The 23,880-nt window shown below is 40.0% G+C and overlaps 1 protein-coding gene across 5 annotated transcripts in view; it reads left to right on the forward strand.

Annotated features, from left to right (window-relative positions):
* Positions 1-23,880, forward strand: part of LOC110456969 — an 84,041-nt gene that overhangs the window by 51,570 nt on the left and 8,591 nt on the right. For all 5 annotated transcript variants that reach the window (XM_021508038.1, XM_021508041.1, XM_021508042.1 and 2 more), the window contains exons 6-19: positions 278-398; positions 5,108-5,212; positions 5,780-6,002; positions 6,537-6,821; positions 9,271-9,324; positions 10,990-11,118; positions 14,480-14,601; positions 14,795-14,891; positions 18,159-18,309; positions 18,873-18,971; positions 20,100-20,287; positions 21,130-21,215; positions 22,064-22,210; positions 23,143-23,315. In XM_021508038.1, the coding sequence (XP_021363713.1) occupies positions 278-398; positions 5,108-5,212; positions 5,780-6,002; positions 6,537-6,821; positions 9,271-9,324; positions 10,990-11,118; positions 14,480-14,601; positions 14,795-14,891; positions 18,159-18,309; positions 18,873-18,971; positions 20,100-20,287; positions 21,130-21,215; positions 22,064-22,210; positions 23,143-23,315 (1,980 nt within the window). The remainder of the gene's footprint in view (positions 1-277; positions 399-5,107; positions 5,213-5,779; positions 6,003-6,536; positions 6,822-9,270; positions 9,325-10,989; positions 11,119-14,479; positions 14,602-14,794; positions 14,892-18,158; positions 18,310-18,872; positions 18,972-20,099; positions 20,288-21,129; positions 21,216-22,063; positions 22,211-23,142; positions 23,316-23,880) is intronic.

The following is a 23,880-nucleotide window of genomic DNA, read 5'->3' on the forward strand; positions in this document are numbered from 1 at the left end:
TCAAAAAATATTATGTGTGCTTGTTTATAATGATTCAATGTAGATGCTTTGTTGGGGAAAAAGAATGATGTTGTTGAACTTCCTCTGTCACATTTTACATGACTGAATATCACACAGCAAACAGAACGGCAACATTAAGGTAAAATGCTCATCAATTTGTGCTTCCTAGGCAACAAAACTTTGTACTTGTTATAAAAAAACTAATATCATTATATTTGAAGAAAAAAAACACCATGAAATAAAGTTTGAACACAAACACCTGTTGTTGCTGTTACAGGTCCCGAGGGGCTTGGCCTGAGTATCATTGGTATGGGGGTGGGGGCAGACGCAGGACTGGAAAAACTTGGGATCTTCATCAAAACCCTGACAGAGGGTGGGGCTGCCCAGAGAGACAACAGGTGAGGATTGTGAAATATATTGGAAGTTGGTTCGCTTGACGTCTGGATTACAGATTTTCCTGGTGACTTATATTTTCGGTATACAATAAGATCTACCAGGTCTGTTTATACAGGTTTCCTGTGTATAATGAGATCTATCAGGTCTTTTTACACAGGTTTCTTGTGTACAATGAGATTCATCAGGTCTGTTTACACAGGTTTCATGGTTACTGAGGTTTCCTGTGTACAGTGAGATCTATCAGATCTGTTTACACAGGTTTCCAGGTAACTAAGGTTTCCTGTATACAATGAGATCTATCAGGTCTGTTAACACAGGTTTCCAGGTTACTGAGGTGTCCTGTGTATAATGAGATCTAGTAGGACTGTACACAATGAGATCTAGTAGTACTGTACACAATGATATCTAGTAGGACTGTACACAATGAGATCTAGTAGGACTGTACACAATGAGATCTAGTAGGACTGTACACAATGAGATCTAGTAGGACTGTACACAATGAGATCTAGTAGGACTGTACACAATGAGATCTAGTAGGACTGTACACAATGAGATCTAGTAGGACTGTACACAATGAGATCTAGTAGGACTGTACACAATGAGATCTAGTAGGACTGTACACAATGAGATCTAGTAGGACTGTACACAATGAGATCTAGTAGGACTGTACACAATGAGATCTAGTAGGACTGTACACAATGAGATCTAGTAGGACTGTACACAATGAGATCTAGTAGGACTGTACACAATGAGATCTAGTAGGACTGTACACAATGAGATCTAGTAGGACTGTACACAATGAGATCTAGTAGGACTGTACACAATGAGATCTAGTAGGACTGTACACAATGAGATCTAGTAGGACTGTACACAATGAGATCTAGTAGGACTGTACACAATGAGATCTAGTAGGACTGTACACAATGAGATCTAGTAGGACTGTACACAATGAGATCTAGTAGGACTGTACACAATGAGATCTAGTAGGACTGTACACAATGAGATCTAGTAGGACTGTACACAATGAGATCTAGTAGGACTGTACACAATGAGATCTAGTAGGACTGTACACAATGAGATCTAGTAGGACTGTACACAATGAGATCTAGTAGGACTGTACACAATGAGATCTAGTAGGACTGTACACAATGAGATCTAGTAGGACTGTACACAATGAGATCTAGTAGGACTGTACACAATGAGATCTAGTAGGACTGTACACAATGAGATCTAGTAGGACTGTACACAATGAGATCTAGTAGGACTGTACACAATGAGATCTAGTAGGACTGTACACAATGAGATCTAGTAGGACTGTACACAATGAGATCTAGTAGGACTGTACACAATGAGATCTAGTAGGACTGTACACAATGAGATCTAGTAGGACTGTACACAATGAGATCTAGTAGGACTGTACACAATGAGATCTAGTAGGACTGTACACAATGAGATCTAGTAGGACTGTACACAATGAGATCTAGTAGGACTGTACACAATGAGATCTAGTAGGACTGTACACAATGAGATCTAGTAGGACTGTACACAATGAGATCTAGTAGGACTGTACACAATGAGATCTAGTAGGACTGTACACAATGAGATCTAGTAGGACTGTACACAATGAGATCTAGTAGGACTGTACACAATGAGATCTAGTAGGACTGTACACAATGAGATCTAGTAGGACTGTACACAATGAGATCTAGTAGGACTGTACACAATGAGATCTAGTAGGACTGTACACAATGAGATCTAGTAGGACTGTACACAATGAGATCTAGTAGGACTGTACACAATGAGATCTAGTAGGACTGTACACAATGAGATCTAGTAGGACTGTACACAATGAGATCTAGTAGGACTGTACACAATGAGATCTAGTAGGACTGTACACAATGAGATCTAGTAGGACTGTACACAATGAGATCTAGTAGGACTGTACACAATGAGATCTAGTAGGACTGTACACAATGAGATCTAGTAGGACTGTACACAATGAGATCTAGTAGGACTGTACACAATGAGATCTAGTAGGACTGTACACAATGAGATCTAGTAGGACTGTACACAATGAGATCTAGTAGGACTGTACACAATGAGATCTAGTAGGACTGTACACAATGAGATCTAGTAGGACTGTACACAATGAGATCTAGTAGGACTGTACACAATGAGATCTAGTAGGACTGTACACAATGAGATCTAGTAGGACTGTACACAATGAGATCTAGTAGGACTGTACACAATGAGATCTAGTAGGACTGTACACAATGAGATCTAGTAGGACTGTACACAATGAGATCTAGTAGGACTGTACACAATGAGATCTAGTAGGACTGTACACAATGAGATCTAGTAGGACTGTACACAATGAGATCTAGTAGGACTGTACACAATGAGATCTAGTAGGACTGTACACAATGAGATCTAGTAGGACTGTACACAATGAGATCTAGTAGGACTGTACACAATGAGATCTAGTAGGACTGTACACAATGAGATCTAGTAGGACTGTACACAATGAGATCTAGTAGGACTGTACACAATGAGATCTAGTAGGACTGTACACAATGAGATCTAGTAGGACTGTACACAATGAGATCTAGTAGGACTGTACACAATGAGATCTAGTAGGACTGTACACAATGAGATCTAGTAGGACTGTACACAATGAGATCTAGTAGGACTGTACACAATGAGATCTAGTAGGACTGTACACAATGAGATCTAGTAGGACTGTACACAATGAGATCTAGTAGGACTGTACACAATGAGATCTAGTAGGACTGTACACAATGAGATCTAGTAGGACTGTACACAATGAGATCTAGTAGGACTGTACACAATGAGATCTAGTAGGACTGTACACAATGAGATCTAGTAGGACTGTACACAATGAGATCTAGTAGGACTGTACACAATGAGATCTAGTAGGACTGTACACAATGAGATCTAGTAGGACTGTACACAATGAGATCTAGTAGGACTGTACACAATGAGATCTAGTAGGACTGTACACAATGAGATCTAGTAGGACTGTACACAATGAGATCTAGTAGGACTGTACACAATGAGATCTAGTAGGACTGTACACAATGAGATCTAGTAGGACTGTACACAATGAGATCTAGTAGGACTGTACACAATGAGATCTAGTAGGACTGTACACAATGAGATCTAGTAGGACTGTACACAATGAGATCTAGTAGGACTGTACACAATGAGATCTAGTAGGACTGTACACAATGAGATCTAGTAGGACTGTACACAATGAGATCTAGTAGGACTGTACACAATGAGATCTAGTAGGACTGTACACAATGAGATCTAGTAGGACTGTACACAATGAGATCTAGTAGGACTGTACACAATGAGATCTAGTAGGACTGTACACAATGAGATCTAGTAGGACTGTACACAATGAGATCTAGTAGGACTGTACACAATGAGATCTAGTAGGACTGTACACAATGAGATCTAGTAGGACTGTACACAATGAGATCTAGTAGGACTGTACACAATGAGATCTAGTAGGACTGTACACAATGAGATCTAGTAGGACTGTACACAATGAGATCTAGTAGGACTGTACACAATGAGATCTAGTAGGACTGTACACAATGAGATCTAGTAGGACTGTACACAATGAGATCTAGTAGGACTGTACACAATGAGATCTAGTAGGACTGTACACAATGAGATCTAGTAGGACTGTACACAATGAGATCTAGTAGGACTGTACACAATGAGATCTAGTAGGACTGTACACAATGAGATCTAGTAGGACTGTACACAATGAGATCTAGTAGGACTGTACACAATGAGATCTAGTAGGACTGTACACAATGAGATCTAGTAGGACTGTACACAATGAGATCTAGTAGGACTGTACACAATGAGATCTAGTAGGACTGTACACAATGAGATCTAGTAGGACTGTACACAATGAGATCTAGTAGGACTGTACACAATGAGATCTAGTAGGACTGTACACAATGAGATCTAGTAGGACTGTACACAATGAGATCTAGTAGTACTGTACACAATGAGATCTAGTAGTACTGTACACAATGAGATCTAGTAGTACTGTACACAATGAGACCAGTAGGACTGTACACAATGATATCTAGTAGGACTGTACATAATGAGATCTAGTAGTACGGTACACAATGAGATCTAGTAGGACTGTACATAATTAGATCTAGTAGGACTGTACACAATGAGATCTAGTAGGACTGTACATAATTAGATCTAGTAGTAATGAGATCTAGTAGTACTGGTAGGACTGTACACAATGATTTTTAGTAGGACTATACACAATGAGGTCTAGTAGGACTGTACATAATGAGATCTAGTAGGACTGTACATAATGAGATCTAGTAGTACTGTACACAATGAGACCAGTAGGACTGTACACAATGAGATCTAGTAGGACTGTACATAATGAGAGCTAGTAGGACTGTTAACATATTATGATAAACAATATCTATATTGGGCCTCATCATAAAAAACAATATGAAAAGACTATATATGAGGTTTCTATAAATATATTTCTATATTGTATTAGTTATCTTGCTCTATTGTGGTTACTAGACCTTACAGGTAAAGCTAGTTTTTACACCGTTTGTCTGTACACTGTTTTTGTTGTAATTCGTTATAACATTGATGACACATTAATATTGTTCATGTCAACATTTTGTTTACACAGGATCCACGTAAACGACCAAATCATTGAGGTGGATGGTAAGAGTTTGGTGGGAGTCACGCAGGCCTATGCTGCCTCAGTCCTTCGCAACACGAGTGGAACTGTAAAGTAAGTTATCTCCCCTTATATATGGAGCAGGTTATAACTTTACATCAGAGTACAGTCGCCTTCTAGCTTCGCACTAGGGGGAATTTCCCTTTAGCTCAATGGTAGAGCATCCGACTAGGAACCTAGAGATCACAGGTTTGATCCCCGGTGGAAGCACACTATTCTCTTACCTGTTACAATTGATGTCTGTGGGCCTCCCTGTGGTGACAGGGAGTTAGAACCTGGGTTGTGGTTTTTGAGGATGAACACATATTTATGAAAAATATGGCTGGGGAAATAAAACTGAAAGAGGAAAAAAGAATTTGAACTTCCCCTAGAGCTTTGTTGGATTTTACAAATATATCAAATGAGCTATCCTTAATATAGGTTGAAGTATTTTACTGTCCTTGATATTTATGTAAACGTCATTTTTTTTTGTCGCAGAATCAATTTTCCCCACAAATGAATTGATTTAAAAATTTGGTATATTAATTGTTGGCAAGTTTATTTGGTGAAAATGTTACAGTTGCCTATTTTCATCTTATGTTGCAACATGGCTTTTGATTGGTTGTTCCTTTTTGTTTCCAGGTTTATGATTGGTCGAGAGAAAGATCCAAGTAAAAGTGAAGTTGCACGGCTGATTCAGCAATCACTGGAGCAAGACCGTCGGCGTGAAGAGATGAGGAAGCGGGACCAGGAGCGACTTCAGCATCTACAGGATGAGGTTAAGCCACGCGATGAAGTGGCGGAACACCAACATCAGCGACGTCTGTCGGAGAGTGAAAAGGACATCTTACTGGATGATGATAAGGTGACGGTTGATAGAGATTTAGGTTTATTTTATTTTCTGCAGAAAAACCTTGCTATTATAACTCAAGTAATGAAGAATACCGCACTTCAAGATGCTTTATAGGTTCAGATTTATGTGTTTAAACTTTTCGTGATTCGTTAATTAAATTCATAACTCTTACTAGAATCAAGTATATGCTAGCATATTGTCCAAAGGGAGACAATTCTAACACAAATAACACATTTTACGTAAAATGTAGCATATATACTTATGGGAGATAACTAATAAAATTCACAGGTATGATGTGTAAGGTAACATACATCCTTAATGAATATGTCCTTAAGGGAGATAACTCTAATACAAATCACAGGTATAATGTGTAAGGTATCATAAATATTAAGGGGAGATTAACTCTAACACTGGTTACAGGTATAATGTGTAAGGTATCTTATATCTGTAATGGAGATCATTCTTTCTTAAATCACAAATTTGTCTAAAATAGCATTTACTCTTAAGTACTTATAACAGATAACAATTAATACTTTTGTTTTCAAGGATGTGGATGAGTCTGAAGGGATGGACGAAGAGGAGGATGAGGAAGAAGAGGAAGATGACAGTGATGAGAGCGAGGGAGGATATGCAATGGAAACAGAGGAGACAGCAGCAGGGGAGGCTACTCCAATGTCACTTCCTTCAGGGCTGGACAGTACAGAGAACAGCATTAGTTCCCCTGAAGAGGGCACCAATCCCAACATAGAGGTGTTTGACCTACAAGAGAGTAGCAGTGAATCTATATCACCTGACATGGAGTCTCAGGCTCTGTTTGTTAAACTTAAGGAGGTGAGTGTGTGACATAGTCAGTATATCACCTGACATAGTCAGTATATCCCCTGACATGGAGTCTCAGGCTCTGTTTGTTAAACTTAAGGAGGTGAGTGTGTGACATAGTCAGTATATCACCTGACATAGTCAGTATATCACCTGACATAATCAGTATATCACCTAACATGGAGTCTCAGGCTCAGTTTGTTAAACTTAAGGAGGTGAGTGTGTGACATGGTCAGTATATCACCTGACAGAGTCAGTATATCACCTGACATGGTCGGTATATCACCTGACATAGTCAGGTGATATACAGGCTATGTTAGGTGATATACTGATTATGTCAGTATTTCACCTGACATAATCAGTATATCACATAACATGGAGTCTCAGGCTCAGTTTGTTAAACTTAAGGAGGAGAGTGTGTGACATAGTCAGTATATCCCCTGACATGGAGTCTCAGGCTCTGTTTGTTAAACTTAAGGAGGTGAGTGTATGACATAGTCAGTATATCACCTGACGTAGTCAGTATATCACCTGACATGGGCAGTATATCACCTGACATAGGCAGTAGATCACCTGACATAGTCAGTATGTCACCTGACATAGTCAGTATAGTCAGTATATCACCTGACGTAGTCAGTATATCACCTGACATAGGCAGTAGATCACCTGACATAGTCAGTATGTCACCTGACATAGTCAGTATATCAACTGACATAATCAGTATATCACATAACATGGAGTCTCAGGCTCAGCTTGTTAAACTTAAGGAGGTGAGTGTGTGACATAGTAAGTATATCACCTGACATAGTCAGGATATCACCTGACATAGTCAGTATAGTCAGTATATCACCTGACGTAGTCAGTATATCACCTGACATGGGCAGTATATCACCTGACATAGTGAGTATATCACCTGACATAGTCAGGATATCACCTGACATAGTCAGTATATAACCTGACATGGTCAGTATATCCCCTGACATAGGCAGTATATCACCTGATATAGGCAGTATATCACCTGACATAGTCAGCATATCACCTGACATAGTCAGTATAGTCAGTATATCACCTGACATGGAGTCTCAGGTTCTGTTTGTTAAACTTAAGGAGGTGAGTGTGTGACATGGTCAGTATATCACCTGACATAATCAGTGTATCACCTAACATGGAGTCTCAGGCTCAGCTTGTTAAACTTAAGGAGGTGAGTGTGTGACATAGTCAGTATATCCCCTGACATAGGCAGTATATCACCTGACATAGGCAGTATATCACCTGACATAGTCAGTATATCATCTGTTACTTGTTTACTGATAGAGATGATTTTGCATTTAGTCTCTTCAGCAATACATGCCTTTTTCATCATTTGACATTGCATAGTAGTTGATGATGAAAAACAAATAATCAAAGCAAAATTAATACAGTCCCTTAGAATAGATTTTCGCACTTTAAGTATTTTTGAACTTTAAAAACATTTCAATAACTTGAAATTCACTTTTTACTGAAATATAATTTCTGAAAACAGCAAAGCAGGACTTTCCTTAAAATGGATAACCCGAAGGGTCAGTATTTTTGTGATTCTTCTAAGTAGTTATGTTTCTTTAGTGGGAATTATTTTGCTATGCCACACTCCTAGAGTCAGTGTTTTAGTATTCAGAATAATTGTTTTGTAACTTGAAATTTTATTCAGATTTTTCAAACACATACGCATGACAAATAATGAGATACAAGTCTGTGAATTATGACAGGAAAAGATGGGTAATTGTAGAGAACACTCATCTTACAGATTTCATACTACTCTACTCACTGCACGTCATACATATAAACCTATTACACAGCCTTTGCCTGACTGACATTCATCATTAAACCATACACCCATTGGTACAGACGACTTGCTCATTTACTATTGTATATGCTATATCACCATCAAATTCAGATTGAAAAAATACTTATGGTCATGTGATGTGCTTGTATTCAACATAATTATAATGTTTCTATAGTAGGATTACATCGTTATGCCACGCCCCTAGAGTCAGTCTTTTTGTGATTCTTCAAAGGACTTGTAATGTTTCTATAGTAGGAATACATCGTTATGCCACGCCCCTAGAGTCAGTCTTTTTGCGATTCTTCAAAGGACTTGTGATGTTTCTATAGTAGGAATATATTGTTATGCCACCCCCCTAGAGTCAGTCTTTTTGCGATTCTTCAAAGGACTTGTAATGTTTCTAAAGTAGGAATATATTGTTATGCCACGCCCCTAGAGTCAGTCTTTTTGCCATTCTTCAAAGGACTTGTGATGTTTCTATAGTAGGAATATATTGTTATGCCATGCCCCTAGAGTCAGTCTTTTTGCCATTCTTCAAAGGACTTGTAATGTTTCTGTATTGGGAATTATATTGCCATGCCAATCCAAGTTGTTGAAAGTTGATGAGAATTAAAATCTAAAGCGATCTTTCTTTCTCAGGCTCAGTATAAGAAGGCAGTGTCCGAGGCAGAGCTGGCCAAACTGAAAGGAAAGGTAAGTCAACCCTGTTACATGGTAGTCTAGTGGTAGGACGCCGGGCTCGTGACCGAATGGAGGCACGGTACTCTAGTGGTAGGACCCCGGGGTCGGGACCGAAGGGAGGCACAGTAGTCTAGGAGTAGGACCCCAGGCTCGTGACCGAAGGGAGACACGGTAGTCTAGTGGTAGGAACCTGGGCTCGTGACCGAAGGGAGGCACGGTAGTCTAGTCGTAGGACCCCGGGCTCGTGACCGAAGGGAGGCACAGTAGTCTAGTGGAAGGACCCCGGGCTCTTGACCGAAGGGAGGCACAGTAGTCTAGTAGTAGGACCCCAGGCTCGGGACCGAAGGGAGGCACGGTAGTCTAGTGGTAGGACCCCAGGCTCGTGACCGAAGGGAGGCACAGGAGTCTAGTGGTAGGAACCTGGGCTCGTGACCGAAGGGAGGCACGGGGGTCTAGTGGTAGGACCCCGGGCTCGTGACCGAAGGGATGCACGGTAGTCTAGTGGTAGGACCCCGGGCTCGTGACCGAAGGGAAGCACAGTAGTCTAGTGGAAGGACCCCGGGCTCTTGACCGAAGGGAGGCACAGTAATCTAGTCGTAGGACCCCAGGCTCGTGACCGAAGGGAGGCACGGTAGTCTAGTAGTAGGACCCCGGGCTCGTGACCGAAGGGAGGCACAGTAGTCTAGTGGTAGGACCCCGGGCTCGTGACCGAAGGGAGGCATGGTAGTCTAGTAGTAGGACCCCAGGCTCGTGACCGAAGGGAGGCACGGTAGTCTAGTGGTAGGACCCCGGGCTCGTGACCGAAGGTTTGAGTCACGGCACGGCACTGTCTACTGTAAATTAAATGAGCATGTGGTTGGGCAGTGCTAGAATTGTAGAATGCTAGCTGTGAGCGCCGAAATGACAGCACCGGCTGTATGCACCCCAGGGAGTTGAGAAAGTTATTGGCTGGTTGGAAAGGCCCTATAACTACGGATAATAATTTGTGAACTGCCTTGAGACGACCTACAAACTAGGTTGTGATAAAGCGGTATATAAGAACCTCAAATTAATATTATTATTTATGTAAATTATAATTATTACATCTCTTTGGAAGTCTAAACTATGTAACGATTTTCTTGTCTTTGTAAGTATGGTAGTATCCAGTTCTCAGCCGGATTAGATTTTAGTGGTCAATAGTCTTAAGGTTAAAGGGTCAAATGTCACACTTGACCACTTGAAGAAGAGGGGGAAGTAGGTTTTAGTCATATCTATGTTGGGGATTTAACTTCGCTGTATTTGCTGTCACCAAAGATTGCAGGAAATCAAATAACCGGTGATTATCAATATCATTAATTATATATATATATTTATAAGCCTTGAAGAAGCCCTAGAAGGCAGAAAGGCCTAGCGGTAGATCACAGATACTTATTATTTTATTTGAGATATATATATCAGACAAAAAAAAATGTTTACTGCCAAATATTGAAGATAAGGCAACAATACTATATTGTATTTTAGTTTGCTTTGACGATGCAGCTGTAAAATAAATTCCTTTACCCAAGTAAATAGGATGGAGCATGATGCTTTCATTTGGTCATTTTGCTCAAAATGTAATTCCCACGTACTAGTTCTAACAGGGACAACCACAACATATTAGCCCAGAAAACTAATACGCTGTGCTTCTCTGATTGATAGCTCATCCACCTAGAAAGCATTGAGAACCAGAAGAAGGACTACGAGAAGAAGTGTGAGTCGATGGCTAAACAACTCCGAGACCAGGAGAAAAATCTGGAGAAGTCTCGCAAGGAAATGAACCAGTATCAGGTACAGAAATAATACAACTTTGCTCTTACGTGTACCCCTCCCCACCTTACGTATACCCCTCTCCACCTTACGTATACCCCTCCCCACCTTAGGTATACCCCTCCCCACCTTAGGTATACCCCTCCCCACCTTACGTATACCCCTCCCCACCTTAGGTATACCCCTCCCCACCTTAGGTATACCCCTCCCCACCTTACGTATACCCCTCCCCACCTTACGTATACCCCTCCCCACCTTAGGTATACCCCTCCCCACCTTAGGTATACCCCTCCCCACCTTACGTATACCCCTCCCCACCTTATGTATACCCCTCCCAACCTTACGTATACTCCTCCCCACCTTAGAGAGCAGGGCCACATAATATATGATAATCGCTTTGTTTGTGTCTGTCCTTAGTAAAGATTTGGTTTGTTTGTGTTTTACGTCCTATTAACAGCTATGGTCATTTAAGGACATGCCAGGTTTTGGTGGTGCAGGAAAGCCGGAGTTACCGGATAAAAACCACCGACCTATGGCCAGTAGCTGGTGACTGCCCCGCGTAGGTCTCGAAGCCGCGACCCAGTGTTGGAGGGCTAGTGTTAGCCTTAACCACTTGGCCACCGCGACCCAGTGGTGGAGGACTAGTGTTAGCCTTAACCACTTGGCCTCCGCGACCCAGTGGTGGAGGACTAGTGTTAGCCTTAACCACTTTGCCACCGCGACCAAGTGATGGAGGGCTAGTGTTAGCCTTAACCACTTGGCCGCCGCGACCCAGTGTTGGAGGACTAGTGTTAGCCTTAACCACTTGGCCGCCGCGACCCAGTGGTGGAGGACTAATGTTAGCCTTAACCACTTGGCCACCACGACCCAGTGGTGGAGGACTAGTGTTAGCCTTAACCACTGGGCCACCGTGACCCAGTGGTGGAGGACTAGTGTTAGCCTTAACCACTGGGTCGCGGTGGCCAAGTGGTGAAGGACTAGTGTTAGCCTTAACCACTTGGCCTCCGCGACCCAGTGGTGGAGGACTAGTGGTAGCCTTAACCACTTGGCCACCGTGGCCCAGTGGTGGAGGGCTAGTGTTAGCCTTAACCACTTGGCCGCCGCGACCCAGTGGTGGAGGGCTAGTGTTAGCCGTAACCACTTGGCCAGAGCGACCCAGTGGGGGAGGACTAGTGTTAGCCTTAACCACTTGGCCACTCCGACCCAGTGGTGGAGGGCTAGTGTTAGCCGTAACCACTTGGCCAGAGCGACCCAGTGGGGGAGGACTAGTGTTAGCCTTAACCACTTGGCCAGAGCGACCCAGTGGGGGAGGACTAGTGTTAGCCTTAACCACTGGGTCGCGGTGGCCAAGTGGTGAAGGACTAGTGTTAGCCTTAACCACTTGGCCGCCGCGACCCAGTGTTGGAGGACTAGTGTTAGCCTTACCCACTTGGCCACCGCGACCAAGTGATGGAGGGCTAGTGTTAGCCTTAACCACTTGGCCAGAGCGACTCAGTGGTGGAGGACTAGTGTTAGCCTTAACCACTTGGCCACCGCGACCAAGTGATGGAGGGCTAGTGTTAGCCTTAACCACTTGGCCACCGCGACCCAGTGGTGGAGGACTAGTGTTAGCCTTAACCACTTGGCCACCGTGGCCCAGTGGTGGAGGACTAGTGTTAGCCTTAACCACTTGGCCACCGCGACCCAGTGTAGGAGGGCTAGTGTTAGCCTTAACCACTTGGCCACCGCCCCTCATAAATAAAATGCTTGTGTACAAGATTTGTCATGATCGTCTGAGCACATTTAGTTCATATTGAAACCATTGTAAGGTTATAGCAAGTTCTACATCTGCTGCCATATTAGTGGTCATTGGTCAAAATCAAAAGGTCAGAGGTCAACATCACAATTGACCAATTTTAAAGTGTAAAACTTGTGTACAAGTTGTCTCACAAACTCCTCCACAAATTTATAAATAGGTACACCATAGTATGGTAACATTAGCAGGGACTAATCTAGTTTTATTTTGCTGCCATTAAATGGCACTTTCCCCTCGAGAAAAAAGTTCGAAAAATTCCCCTATTTTCCCCTAAAATTCCCCTTTGTCTTCGAAATAAATATTTCAAAATCTTGATTATAAATGCGTTGTATTCTTTTCCTCATAAAAAGAAACAATTCTCGAGCACCAAATTGAAAATCATCGATCGTTTTGTTTATTTCCCGGAGTTCATGAAACGTGTATTCCATCATTGCTGTAAAGCGATGTACGCATGCGTAACATCGCGGAACATCGCATCCGGAAAAAACCTGAAGTTAAATCAACAAGACATCATGTAGCACAAGGAGGGTTTTTACGTGTAAAAATTAAGAGAGAAAGATGCAAAAGGAAATGATCGTACGATAGATACAATGTTTGCCAAACAGACTGAGTAGGAAATTGATACAGGTTCCCCGACAGCAGTAAACATGCAACTACGTTGTCTAGTGCAGCGGCGCTGGTGACAGTACCCTAATCGGATCACAAAACCATCATTTTATTAAATCATTGAACAAATCTGAGTAGGAATTGTATTCAATTATGGTTATAAAAAGGGAAAATATTAATGAGTGTTATTACAAACGAAATTAGCACCCGGGGTTCACTTGAGATATTTATAGAACGCTCTGAAGTCACCAATCAGCGTCTCCGGTTTTTGCGAATGGCGGTACCCAAATAGGATCAAGGCTTGAATTTTGCAGTATCTTGCGCTTCAAATGAATATTTTTTTGTCAGCATATTAACATTTTATGATGACCTTTTAGAATGTATATGACAAAAAGGATTTCTATTGTGTGAAATTATTTTGACAGACGTTTCAATACAGAAATGTATGAGTTAAAATATACATGGCTATATTATAGTTATGTAAACAGAGGCTATGTTTGCAAAATCTGTGAACATTACTCAGGTTACAAAAAAATCAACTTCATTGTTGGGACTGGCTTGGGTGACCATCCTTCTAGACGTCTAGAAAGTCATGAAAATGAACACATTCACGAAAATGCTCCCTAGTGATCAAGTTCATAGTGTACCCATGTCATTTTTCTTGGTCTTCTTATTCTAAGAAATAACAGCTAGTACACATACATAATATTATAAAGAAACATCGAGACAGTCCGATTATGTATTTTCGACCTATTAGGGGGATTAATCACCTTTTTACCCCCAGAACCTCTATTATTCCCTGATTAGGTTCCATAATATCAGTGGTCATTGGTCAAGGTTAAAGGGTCAAAGGTCACTGGAGGAGGGGTGTATCTATGTGAGCCTCCGTTCACATTGTTTATATTTACAGACAATTTGTTAACATACAACCTCTTTAGGAAAATTATTCATGTGACCCTTGACCCCTGTTCTGTGCTGTAGGATCTGTTGGAGGGCTCCCAAGGGCAGTACATAGCCCTGGAGAAGAGGATGAAAGGTGACTTTACAGCTCTGGAGAAGAAGTACCATAAGGCCAAGAAACTCATTAAAGAGTACCAGTCGAGGTAAGAAATCTCACACCTCCAGGTTTTATACACCGAAATTACAAGTGACTGTAAAATACAAGGTTATGTTGTAAATCGGTTCTGAATGGATGAACTACACATGTACACCAACAACTTGCCCTGGGATAGTGGCATTATACACACCTGATCATGCAAAAACGTATTTGAAATTTTTGAGATGTTTTGTTTTCAGAGAAAAGGATTTCATCCAGGAGAGAGAATCTCTGTTACAACAGCAAGCGGAAAAGGATCAGCAATACAACGCTCTGGTCAAGTCACTCAAGGACAGGGTAGGCTTTATTACTACAGCCTGTACAATGTGTAGTTATAACCTGTACTAGGTCCTCACAATGTGTAGTTATAGCCTGTACTAGGTCCTCACAATGTGTAGTTATAACCTGTACTAGGTCCTCACAATGTGTAGTTATAACCTGTACTAGGTCCTCACAATGTATAGTTATAACCTGTACTAGGTCCTCACAATGTATAGTTATAACCTGTACTAGGTCCTCACAATGTATAGTTATAACCTGTACTAGGTCCTCACAATGTATAGTTATAACCTGTACTAGGTCCTCACAATGTATAGTTATAACCTGTACTAGGTCCTCACAATGTATAGTTATAACCTGTACTAGGTCCTCACAATGTATAGTTATAACCTGTACTAGGTCCTCACAATGTATAGTTATAACCTGTACTAGGTCCTCACAATGTATAGTTATAACCTGTACTAGGTCCTCACAATGTATAGTTATAACCTGTACTAGGTCCTCACAATGTATAGTTATAACCTGTACTAGGTCCTCACAATGTATAGTTATAACCTGTACTAGGTCCTCACAATGTATAGTTATAACCTGTACTAGGTCCTCACAATGTATAGTTATAACCTGTACTAGGTCCTCACAATGTATAGTTATAACCTGTACTAGGTCCTCACAATGTATAGTTATAACCTGTACTAGGTCCTCACAATGTATAGTTATAACCTGTACTAGGTCCTCACAATGTATAGTTATAACCTGTACTAGGTCCTCACAATGTATAGTTATAACCTGTACTAGGTCCTCACAATGTATAGTTATAACCTGTACTAGGTCCTCACAATGTATAGTTATAACCTGTACTAGGTCCTCACAATGTATAGTTATAACCTGTACTAGGTCCTCACAATGTATAGTTATAACCTGTACTAGGTCCTCACAATGTATAGTTATAACCTGTACTAGGTCCTCACAATGTATAGTTATAACCTGTACTAGGTCCTCACAATGTATAGTTATAACCTGTACTAGGTCCTCACAATGTATAGTTATAACCTGTACTAGGTCCTCACAATGTATAGTTATAACCTGTACTAGGTCCTCACAATGTATAGTTATAACCTGTACTAGGTCCTCACAATGTATAGTTATAACCTGTACTAGGTCCTCACAATGTATAGTTATAACCTGTACTAGGTCCTCACAATGTATAGTTATAACCTGTACTAGGTCCTCACAATGTATAGTTATAACCTGTACTAGGTCCTCACAATGTATAGTTATAACCTGTACTAGGTCCTCACAATGTATAGTTATAACCTGTACTAGGTCCTCACAATGTATAGTTATAACCTGTACTAGGTCCTCACAATGTATAGTTATAACCTGTACTAGGTCCTCACAATGTATAGTTATAACCTGTACTAGGTCCTCACAATGTATAGTTATAACCTGTACTAGGTCCTCACAATGTATAGTTATAACCTGTACTAGGTCCTCACAATGTATAGTTATAACCTGTACTAGGTCCTCACAATGTATAGTTATAACCTGTACTAGGTCCTCACAATGTATAGTTATAACCTGTACTAGGTCCTCACAATGTATAGTTATAACCTGTACTAGGTCCTCACAATGTATAGTTATAACCTGTACTAGGTCCTCACAATGTATAGTTATAACCTGTACTAGGTCCTCACAATGTATAGTTATAACCTGTACTAGGTCCTCACAATGTATAGTTATAACCTGTACTAGGTCCTCACAATGTATAGTTATAACCTGTACTAGGTCCTCACAATGTATAGTTATAACCTGTACTAGGTCCTCACAATGTATAGTTATAACCTGTACTAGGTCCTCACAATGTATAGTTATAACCTGTACTAGGTCCTCACAATGTATAGTTATAACCTGTACTAGGTCCTCACAATGTATAGTTATAACCTGTACTAGGTCCTCACAATGTATAGTTATAACCTGTACTAGGTCCTCACAATGTATAGTTATAACCTGTACTAGGTCCTCACAATGTATAGTTATAACCTGTACTAGGTCCTCACAATGTATAGTTATAACCTGTACTAGGTCCTCACAATGTATAGTTATAACCTGTACTAGGTCCTCACAATGTATAGTTATAACCTGTACTAGGTCCTCACAATGTATAGTTATAACCTGTACTAGGTCCTCACAATGTATAGTTATAACCTGTACTAGGTCCTCACAATGTATAGTTATAACCTGTACTAGGTCCTCACAATGTATAGTTATAACCTGTACTAGGTCCTCACAATGTATAGTTATAACCTGTACTAGGTCCTCACAATGTATAGTTATAACCTGTACTAGGTCCTCACAATGTATAGTTATAACCTGTACTAGGTCCTCACAATGTATAGTTATAACCTGTACTAGGTCCTCACAATGTATAGTTATAACCTGTACTAGGTCCTCACAATGTATAGTTATAACCTGTACTAGGTCCTCACAATGTATAGTTATAACCTGTACTAGGTCCTCACAATGTATAGTTATAACCTGTACTAGGTCCTCACAATGTATAGTTATAACCTGTACTAGGTCCTCACAATGTATAGTTATAACCTGTACTAGGTCCTCACAATGTATAGTTATAACCTGTACTAGGTCCTCACAATGTATAGTTATAACCTGTACTAGGTCCTCACAATGTATAGTTATAACCTGTACTAGGTCCTCACAATGTATAGTTATAACCTGTACTAGGTCCTCACAATGTATAGTTATAACCTGTACTAGGTCCTCACAATGTATAGTTATAACCTGTACTAGGTCCTCACAATGTGTAGTTATAACCTGTACTAGGTCCTCACAATGTGTAGCTATAACCTGTACTAGGTCCTCACAATGTATAGTTATAGCCTGTACTAGGTCCTCACAATGTGTAGTTATAGCCTGTACTAGGTCCTCACAATGTGTAGCTATAACCTGTACTAGGTCCTCACAATGTATAGCTATAACATGTACTAGGTCCTCACAATGTATAGTTATAACCTGTACTAGGTCCTCACAATGTGTAGTTATAACATGTACTAGGTCCTCACAATGTATAGCTATAACCTGTACTAGGTCCTCACAATTTATAGCTATAACCTGTTCTTAGTCCTCACAAGCTACTTAAGAATGAGGCTGTTTGAAGAAGAGGCATTTGTTGTTGGAACGAGGCTCTGCTGTTTTGAAAAAGATGTTTTGCTATTGATTAAGGAGACTATTATCAGTATAACGTAACAATGTTTTGGTCTGTGACAGGTTTTCCGGCTAGAGGGCGAGCTTGCTGAAGTTCAGGCGGCAGCTGGTCTACCCATCGTTATTCCTAAGGAATCAACAACACCACAAAAAACAGTGGAGCTTGACGTCCTACTTAAAACCAAGACTCCCCCCACCCAGTCAGCACCCCAAGGTCAGTCAAAATAACCTGCCAATTTGTTTGGATTAAATCATTTTTTTGAAATTTTGAAGAAGACATTTGAAATTTATGATAATTTAATTACAAATTAGACCAATGAACCATAATCTTAAGATACCTTAAGGCACATGTGGAAGTCACCTGTGGAAGGTACCCATGGAAGGCACCTGTGTCTTCCACAGGTGCCTTCCACTGGTGCCCTCCATAGATGCCCTCCACTGGTGCCCTCCACAGGTGCCCTCACAGGTGCCTTACACTTCCCCTGAATTATTTATTAAGGAAGGATTAGCTCAAGTCCAACAACTGAGATTTCGTTCAACTCTTCAGTTTAATTATATGATACCCAGTTAGGAGGAATAGAATCTGTCACTTGTATCATAGTGATCATACTCAAGCTTGACCCAGTTAGGAGGAATAGAATCTGTCACTTGTATCCAAGTGATCATACTCAAGCTTGACCCAGTTAGGAGGAATAGAATCTGTCACTTGTACCCAAGAAATCATACACAAGCCTGCTTTATCATAATTTCGCTCATTTGTGTTTCTTTTGCTCCCAGAACAAACTTCGAAGGCCCTGAAGCACCAGATGTCGGATAGTGTTTCGTCAATTTCGTCTGGGTCGGATGGATCACCAGTAGACACTGTGGGCAGCCCAGGTAAACATTGTACCATTGAGCCAGAATTACATTTTAACATTTTTTGTATGATTTCCTTGTTTGTCTTTTAAGTTTAAATTGCAATAAATCTTGTTAATGCATGATTTGTATGAGTGCAATGTGAATCAAGTTATTCCTTCAAATTCAGGATTTTCCTTGACTTGAAGAAAACAAAAAAATAAGATAACCTCTGAACATAGGGATTTCTATTGAATAATTTCGTTCCTTTTTGATATTTTTCAGTGGACTCTCAAATACTTCTGATACTATGAGAGAACTTTACATTATTACTTATTTATTATAGCAGACACTACTTTTAACAAATTATCGAATCTTAACAGAATAGCACTTTAATGAATTGGTGCACTCACGAGTGATTCAACAGAGAAATATAATTATACAGGAGCTTCCTGTAACACAAGTAGGAATAAGGCAACGTTAAAAGTCTGAAGAGTACTAAAATTAAAATACCACTAAAATAGGTATGTTTACAATGGGCAACACATATGTTAAAGCAGAATTCCAACGTCCAAAAATCAGTTTGAATTCATAAGGGTTTTGGTCAGATTAGACAGGATGTTGGTATACTCATGGGTCAGATTAGACAGAATGTTGGGAAACTCAGTGGTCAGATTAGACAGGATGTTGGAATTCTCAGGAGTCAGATTAGACTTGAGTTCAGAATGCTCATGGGTCAGATTAGACAGGATTTCAGAATACTCAGGGGTCAGATGAAACAGGATGTTGGAATTCTCAGGAGTCAGATTAGACTTGAGTTCAGAATGCTCAGGGGTCAGATTAGACAGGATTTCAGCATACTCAGGGGTCAGATTAAACAGGATGTTGGAATTCTCAGGAGTCAGATTAGACTTGAGTTCAGAATGCTCAGAGGTCAGATTAGACACGTTATAATATCATAGTAAAACCATGTCAACCTTGAAATGGGAGTTGCAGTTGCACATGTGTTCAAGGTTTGAATGACCTTGATTTAATCATCGTGATATTTAAAGGTCATGACCTTCACCTTGTATTCTGGGTAGAAACACAGAAATCATTTGATCTTGTTGATACTCTATAGCTGCAGAAATAATTGAAAATGATATCTGAATTTTAAAACTTTATCTTTAGAACCGGAAGTGCTTGAAAGTGAGCTTGACCGTGACCTTGACCGCAATGGACATGCTGAACATGACCTTACACTGACCGGTGTGATTCCAGAGACGTCACTCTTGGACACGACGGCCAACAAAAATAAGGGTCAAGTTGGCATGACAGGGGGAAATGCTAGTCGCAGATTACCAACGAAACGTAACAAAGTAGGAACAATAGATCTACCCAGCATTATGTATTGTTGTATCTGCGATAGAGACGAAACTAGTAGACCAAATAAAAACCTTCAAAAACCGTCTTATTGGTAACGCTGGAGTATGTTGTGATGAAGTCCCCCCTACTTATATATAATTCCTCTTCAATCGCCGGGCATACCTCTTGGTATCCGTACTCACAACTAACCAACCCGGATACACGACGTTGGCTCGACAACGTTGACTCTTTATATCAATGATGGCTTGCTCTGTGCTGCAATGGTGAACAAGTTCAAACATAAACTTCTGGACGTAAATAATTTTATTGGATTTGGGGAAACTTATGGTTACAACCAAATGTACAGTGTATCAAAAAACAAAATACAACTTGGAGCAACCTTTCATCATAACATATTTCAAATTTTGCCGAAATTATTTGACCAGGTGGCTCAGCTTGTATTAAACGGCAGGCTACTTAACTCACAATTTACTCCTGAATCCTGCTCTTTCATCATGTTTACCTTTTCCCCCCAACCTCGTTTTGCAAAGTGTTTTAATGTTTCACATCTGTGAGTTTCATTAATAAGACTTACCTCTTTGATGATAATTATTCAAGGCATTTGGAATTCAGATTTATTCGTCAAATCAGAAACACAACATATATTCTTCATTAATTGAAGAAAATGTGGAAAAGACGATTGAAAAAAATATTTCGTTTAATTAATATACTTGCTTTTGAGCTCTATGGCAAGTTCGCATGGTAAAATACAAATTAAAAAGGAAAAAGGAGTTCTAAAAGAAGAAGAAAAAAAAAAAAATTGAGCATGATGTGTCATCTTTTATTGTTTCCTCAGTCTCAAGAAAGTCTAAGTGAGGCAGCAGATGGAGAAGTGAAAGCAGAAAACGAAAGCCGACTAGAGGCTTGGATGAAACATGACAGGTAAGGTCAAAGGTTATATATAGTTTCGTAAGTGACTGATATGTGACTGGGAGGGTCAAAGGTTAAACTAGTTACATAAAACTGATATAGAACAGATTTATTATAAAACAGCTCTTTGTAAATTCTTTCTTACAACAGAGATTTATTTGTACTCTGTGGATAGAAGTCTAATATATATATAATTCTACATTGCTGACAATTCCAAAAACAAAACTCCTTAGCTTGTACTTCTGATAAATGGTGATGGTAAATGGTGATGATGTAAGTGATGATAAATGGTGATGATGTGGGTGATGGTAAATGGTGATGATGTGGGTGATGGTAAATGGTGATGATGTGGGTGATGATAAATGGTGATGATGTGAGTGATAATAAATGGTGATGATGTGGGTGATGGTAAATGGTGATGATGTGAGTGATGGTAAATGGTGATGATAAATGGTGCTGATGTGAGTGATGATTAATGGTGATGATGTGAGTGATGATTAATGGGGATGATGTGAGTGATGATTAATGGTGATGATGTGTGTGATGGTAAATGGTGATGATGTGAGGGATGGTAAATGGTGATGGTAAATGGTGATGATGTGAGTGATGGTAAATGGTGATGATGTGGGTGATGGTAAATGGTGATGATGTGTGTGATGGTAAATGGTGATGATGTGAGTGATGGTAAATGGTGATGGTAAATGGTGATGATGTGAGTGATGATTAATGGTGATGATGTGAGTGATGGTAAATGGTGATGATGTGGGTGATGATAAATGGTGATGGTAAATAGTGATGATGTGAGTGATGGTAAATGATGATGAGGACTTATGTGAGTGATGTATTTGCTGTTTGTGCAGCGATGGAACAGTGAAAAAAAGTGCTTCTAAGAAGAAAAAGCCACAGGACGTGCTCCTGCCCCCCACAGTACCACCGCCCCTACCGCCTTGTCCAGCAACTGTAGATGTTACAGACACCGACACTCAATCTCAACATTCCCAGTCAAAGTAAGCAAGGGGAGGTAATCTGTGTGATAACTAGTATGGAATTAATCCTATTGTTTCCAATTTGTGCCAACATCATAAATGAGAGGGAAGCTGTTGTTCATCTCACAAAGTAAATGGAGGTAGTCTGATTTCTTGTGATCACACATAGTAAAGGGAAGTAATCTGATTTCTGGTGATCACACATAGTAATGGGAGATAATCTGATTTCTGGTGATCACACATAGTAAAGGGAGATAATCTGATTTCTGGTGATCACACATATGAAATGGAGGTAATCTGATTTCTGGTGATCACACATATGAAAGGGAGGTAATCTTATTTCTGGTGATCACACATAGTAATGGGAGATAATCTGATTTCTGGTGATCACACATAGTAAAGGGAGGTAATCTGATTTCTGGTGATCACACATACGAAAGGGAGGTAATCTTATTTCTGGTGATCACACATAGTAAAGGGAGATAATCTGATTTCTGGTGATCGCACATAGTAAAAGGAGATAATCTTGTTTTTGGTGATCACACATAGTAAAGGATGGTAAGCTGATTCCTACCTGTTAATCTCACAAAGAAGGGGAGGTAATCTGATTCCTACCTGGTAATCTCACAAAGTAGGGGGAGGTAATCTGATTTTTTCTGTGCTCATTGCACTGGGAATGAAAGTTTTAAAAGCTTTCCATCTGGAATGTGAATTTGAAACTTAAAGGATAGCAGTAACAACGACTTTCCTTTGTATGTTTATAAACAAATCACTAACTATTTTAGCCCACTGTGTTATTCCCTGGACCAGTAGAAGTATTTGTATGTTTCGTTTGGAAGATTTCACTAGCTCAATTGTAGTTGCTTTATTCGGAAGAGCTGCCATCAAGGGATGGACATAGTGTCTAGTGTGATTAGCTAAACCTTCCAATTTTGATATTCTTTTTTTTTCAGCCAATCAGAGGAGAGCTCCTCAACTGTTTCACAAACATCATATGACCCATCCAATCCGAATTTCAAAAACTTGGAATCAGAAATTCCAGAAACCGTTTCCATAGATACCTCGGTGTCTGCAAGCTCTACAAGTGGTACCAGTTCAGGTTCAGGGACCAAGTCATCTAGCAAAGGTCAGCCAATCAAATCTTGTGTCACTAAGTTTAAGATCATTAGTCCAATGAAAACAGCTCTTTCAAAGTCAATGAAAAAACAGTACCCAATGAAATTTCATTTTATTTTCTACCAATGAAAGAGACCCTTCGAAGAGTTACAGCCGTGTTTGGCTAATCAATATAATTTCAATGAATGATGTTCTCTTCATGTCTGTTTTGATAAAGTAATATCTTGCATGTTAACGATGTTTGTTGATAGTTGTCAGCACATGATTCAATAGCTGCATGGGTAAAGCTAAATGTTAACATATTGTAAGATAACAGCTGTGATAGTTCATAGGTTGGTACTAATTGATAACTTTGTTGTTTGAACTTGCATGAATAATTGTCAAAGTATTTAAGAGCTTTTGAGATGTGTTTCATTCCAAATGATATTTTTAGATTTTCTGATTAGAAGATATAAATGAAACTTACAGGGCATTTTGTAAATAGGTCAGATATAGGTTTAAAACATTTTAGATATAAATAACATTTTATAAAATTTTATAAAATGTAAGAAAAAATAAAGCAGGCGGGTGGGGGG

This window comes from Mizuhopecten yessoensis, unplaced genomic scaffold (assembly GCF_002113885.1).
Source record: "Mizuhopecten yessoensis strain PY_sf001 unplaced genomic scaffold, ASM211388v2 scaffold8989, whole genome shotgun sequence".
NCBI lineage: Eukaryota > Metazoa > Mollusca > Bivalvia > Pectinida > Pectinidae > Mizuhopecten > Mizuhopecten yessoensis.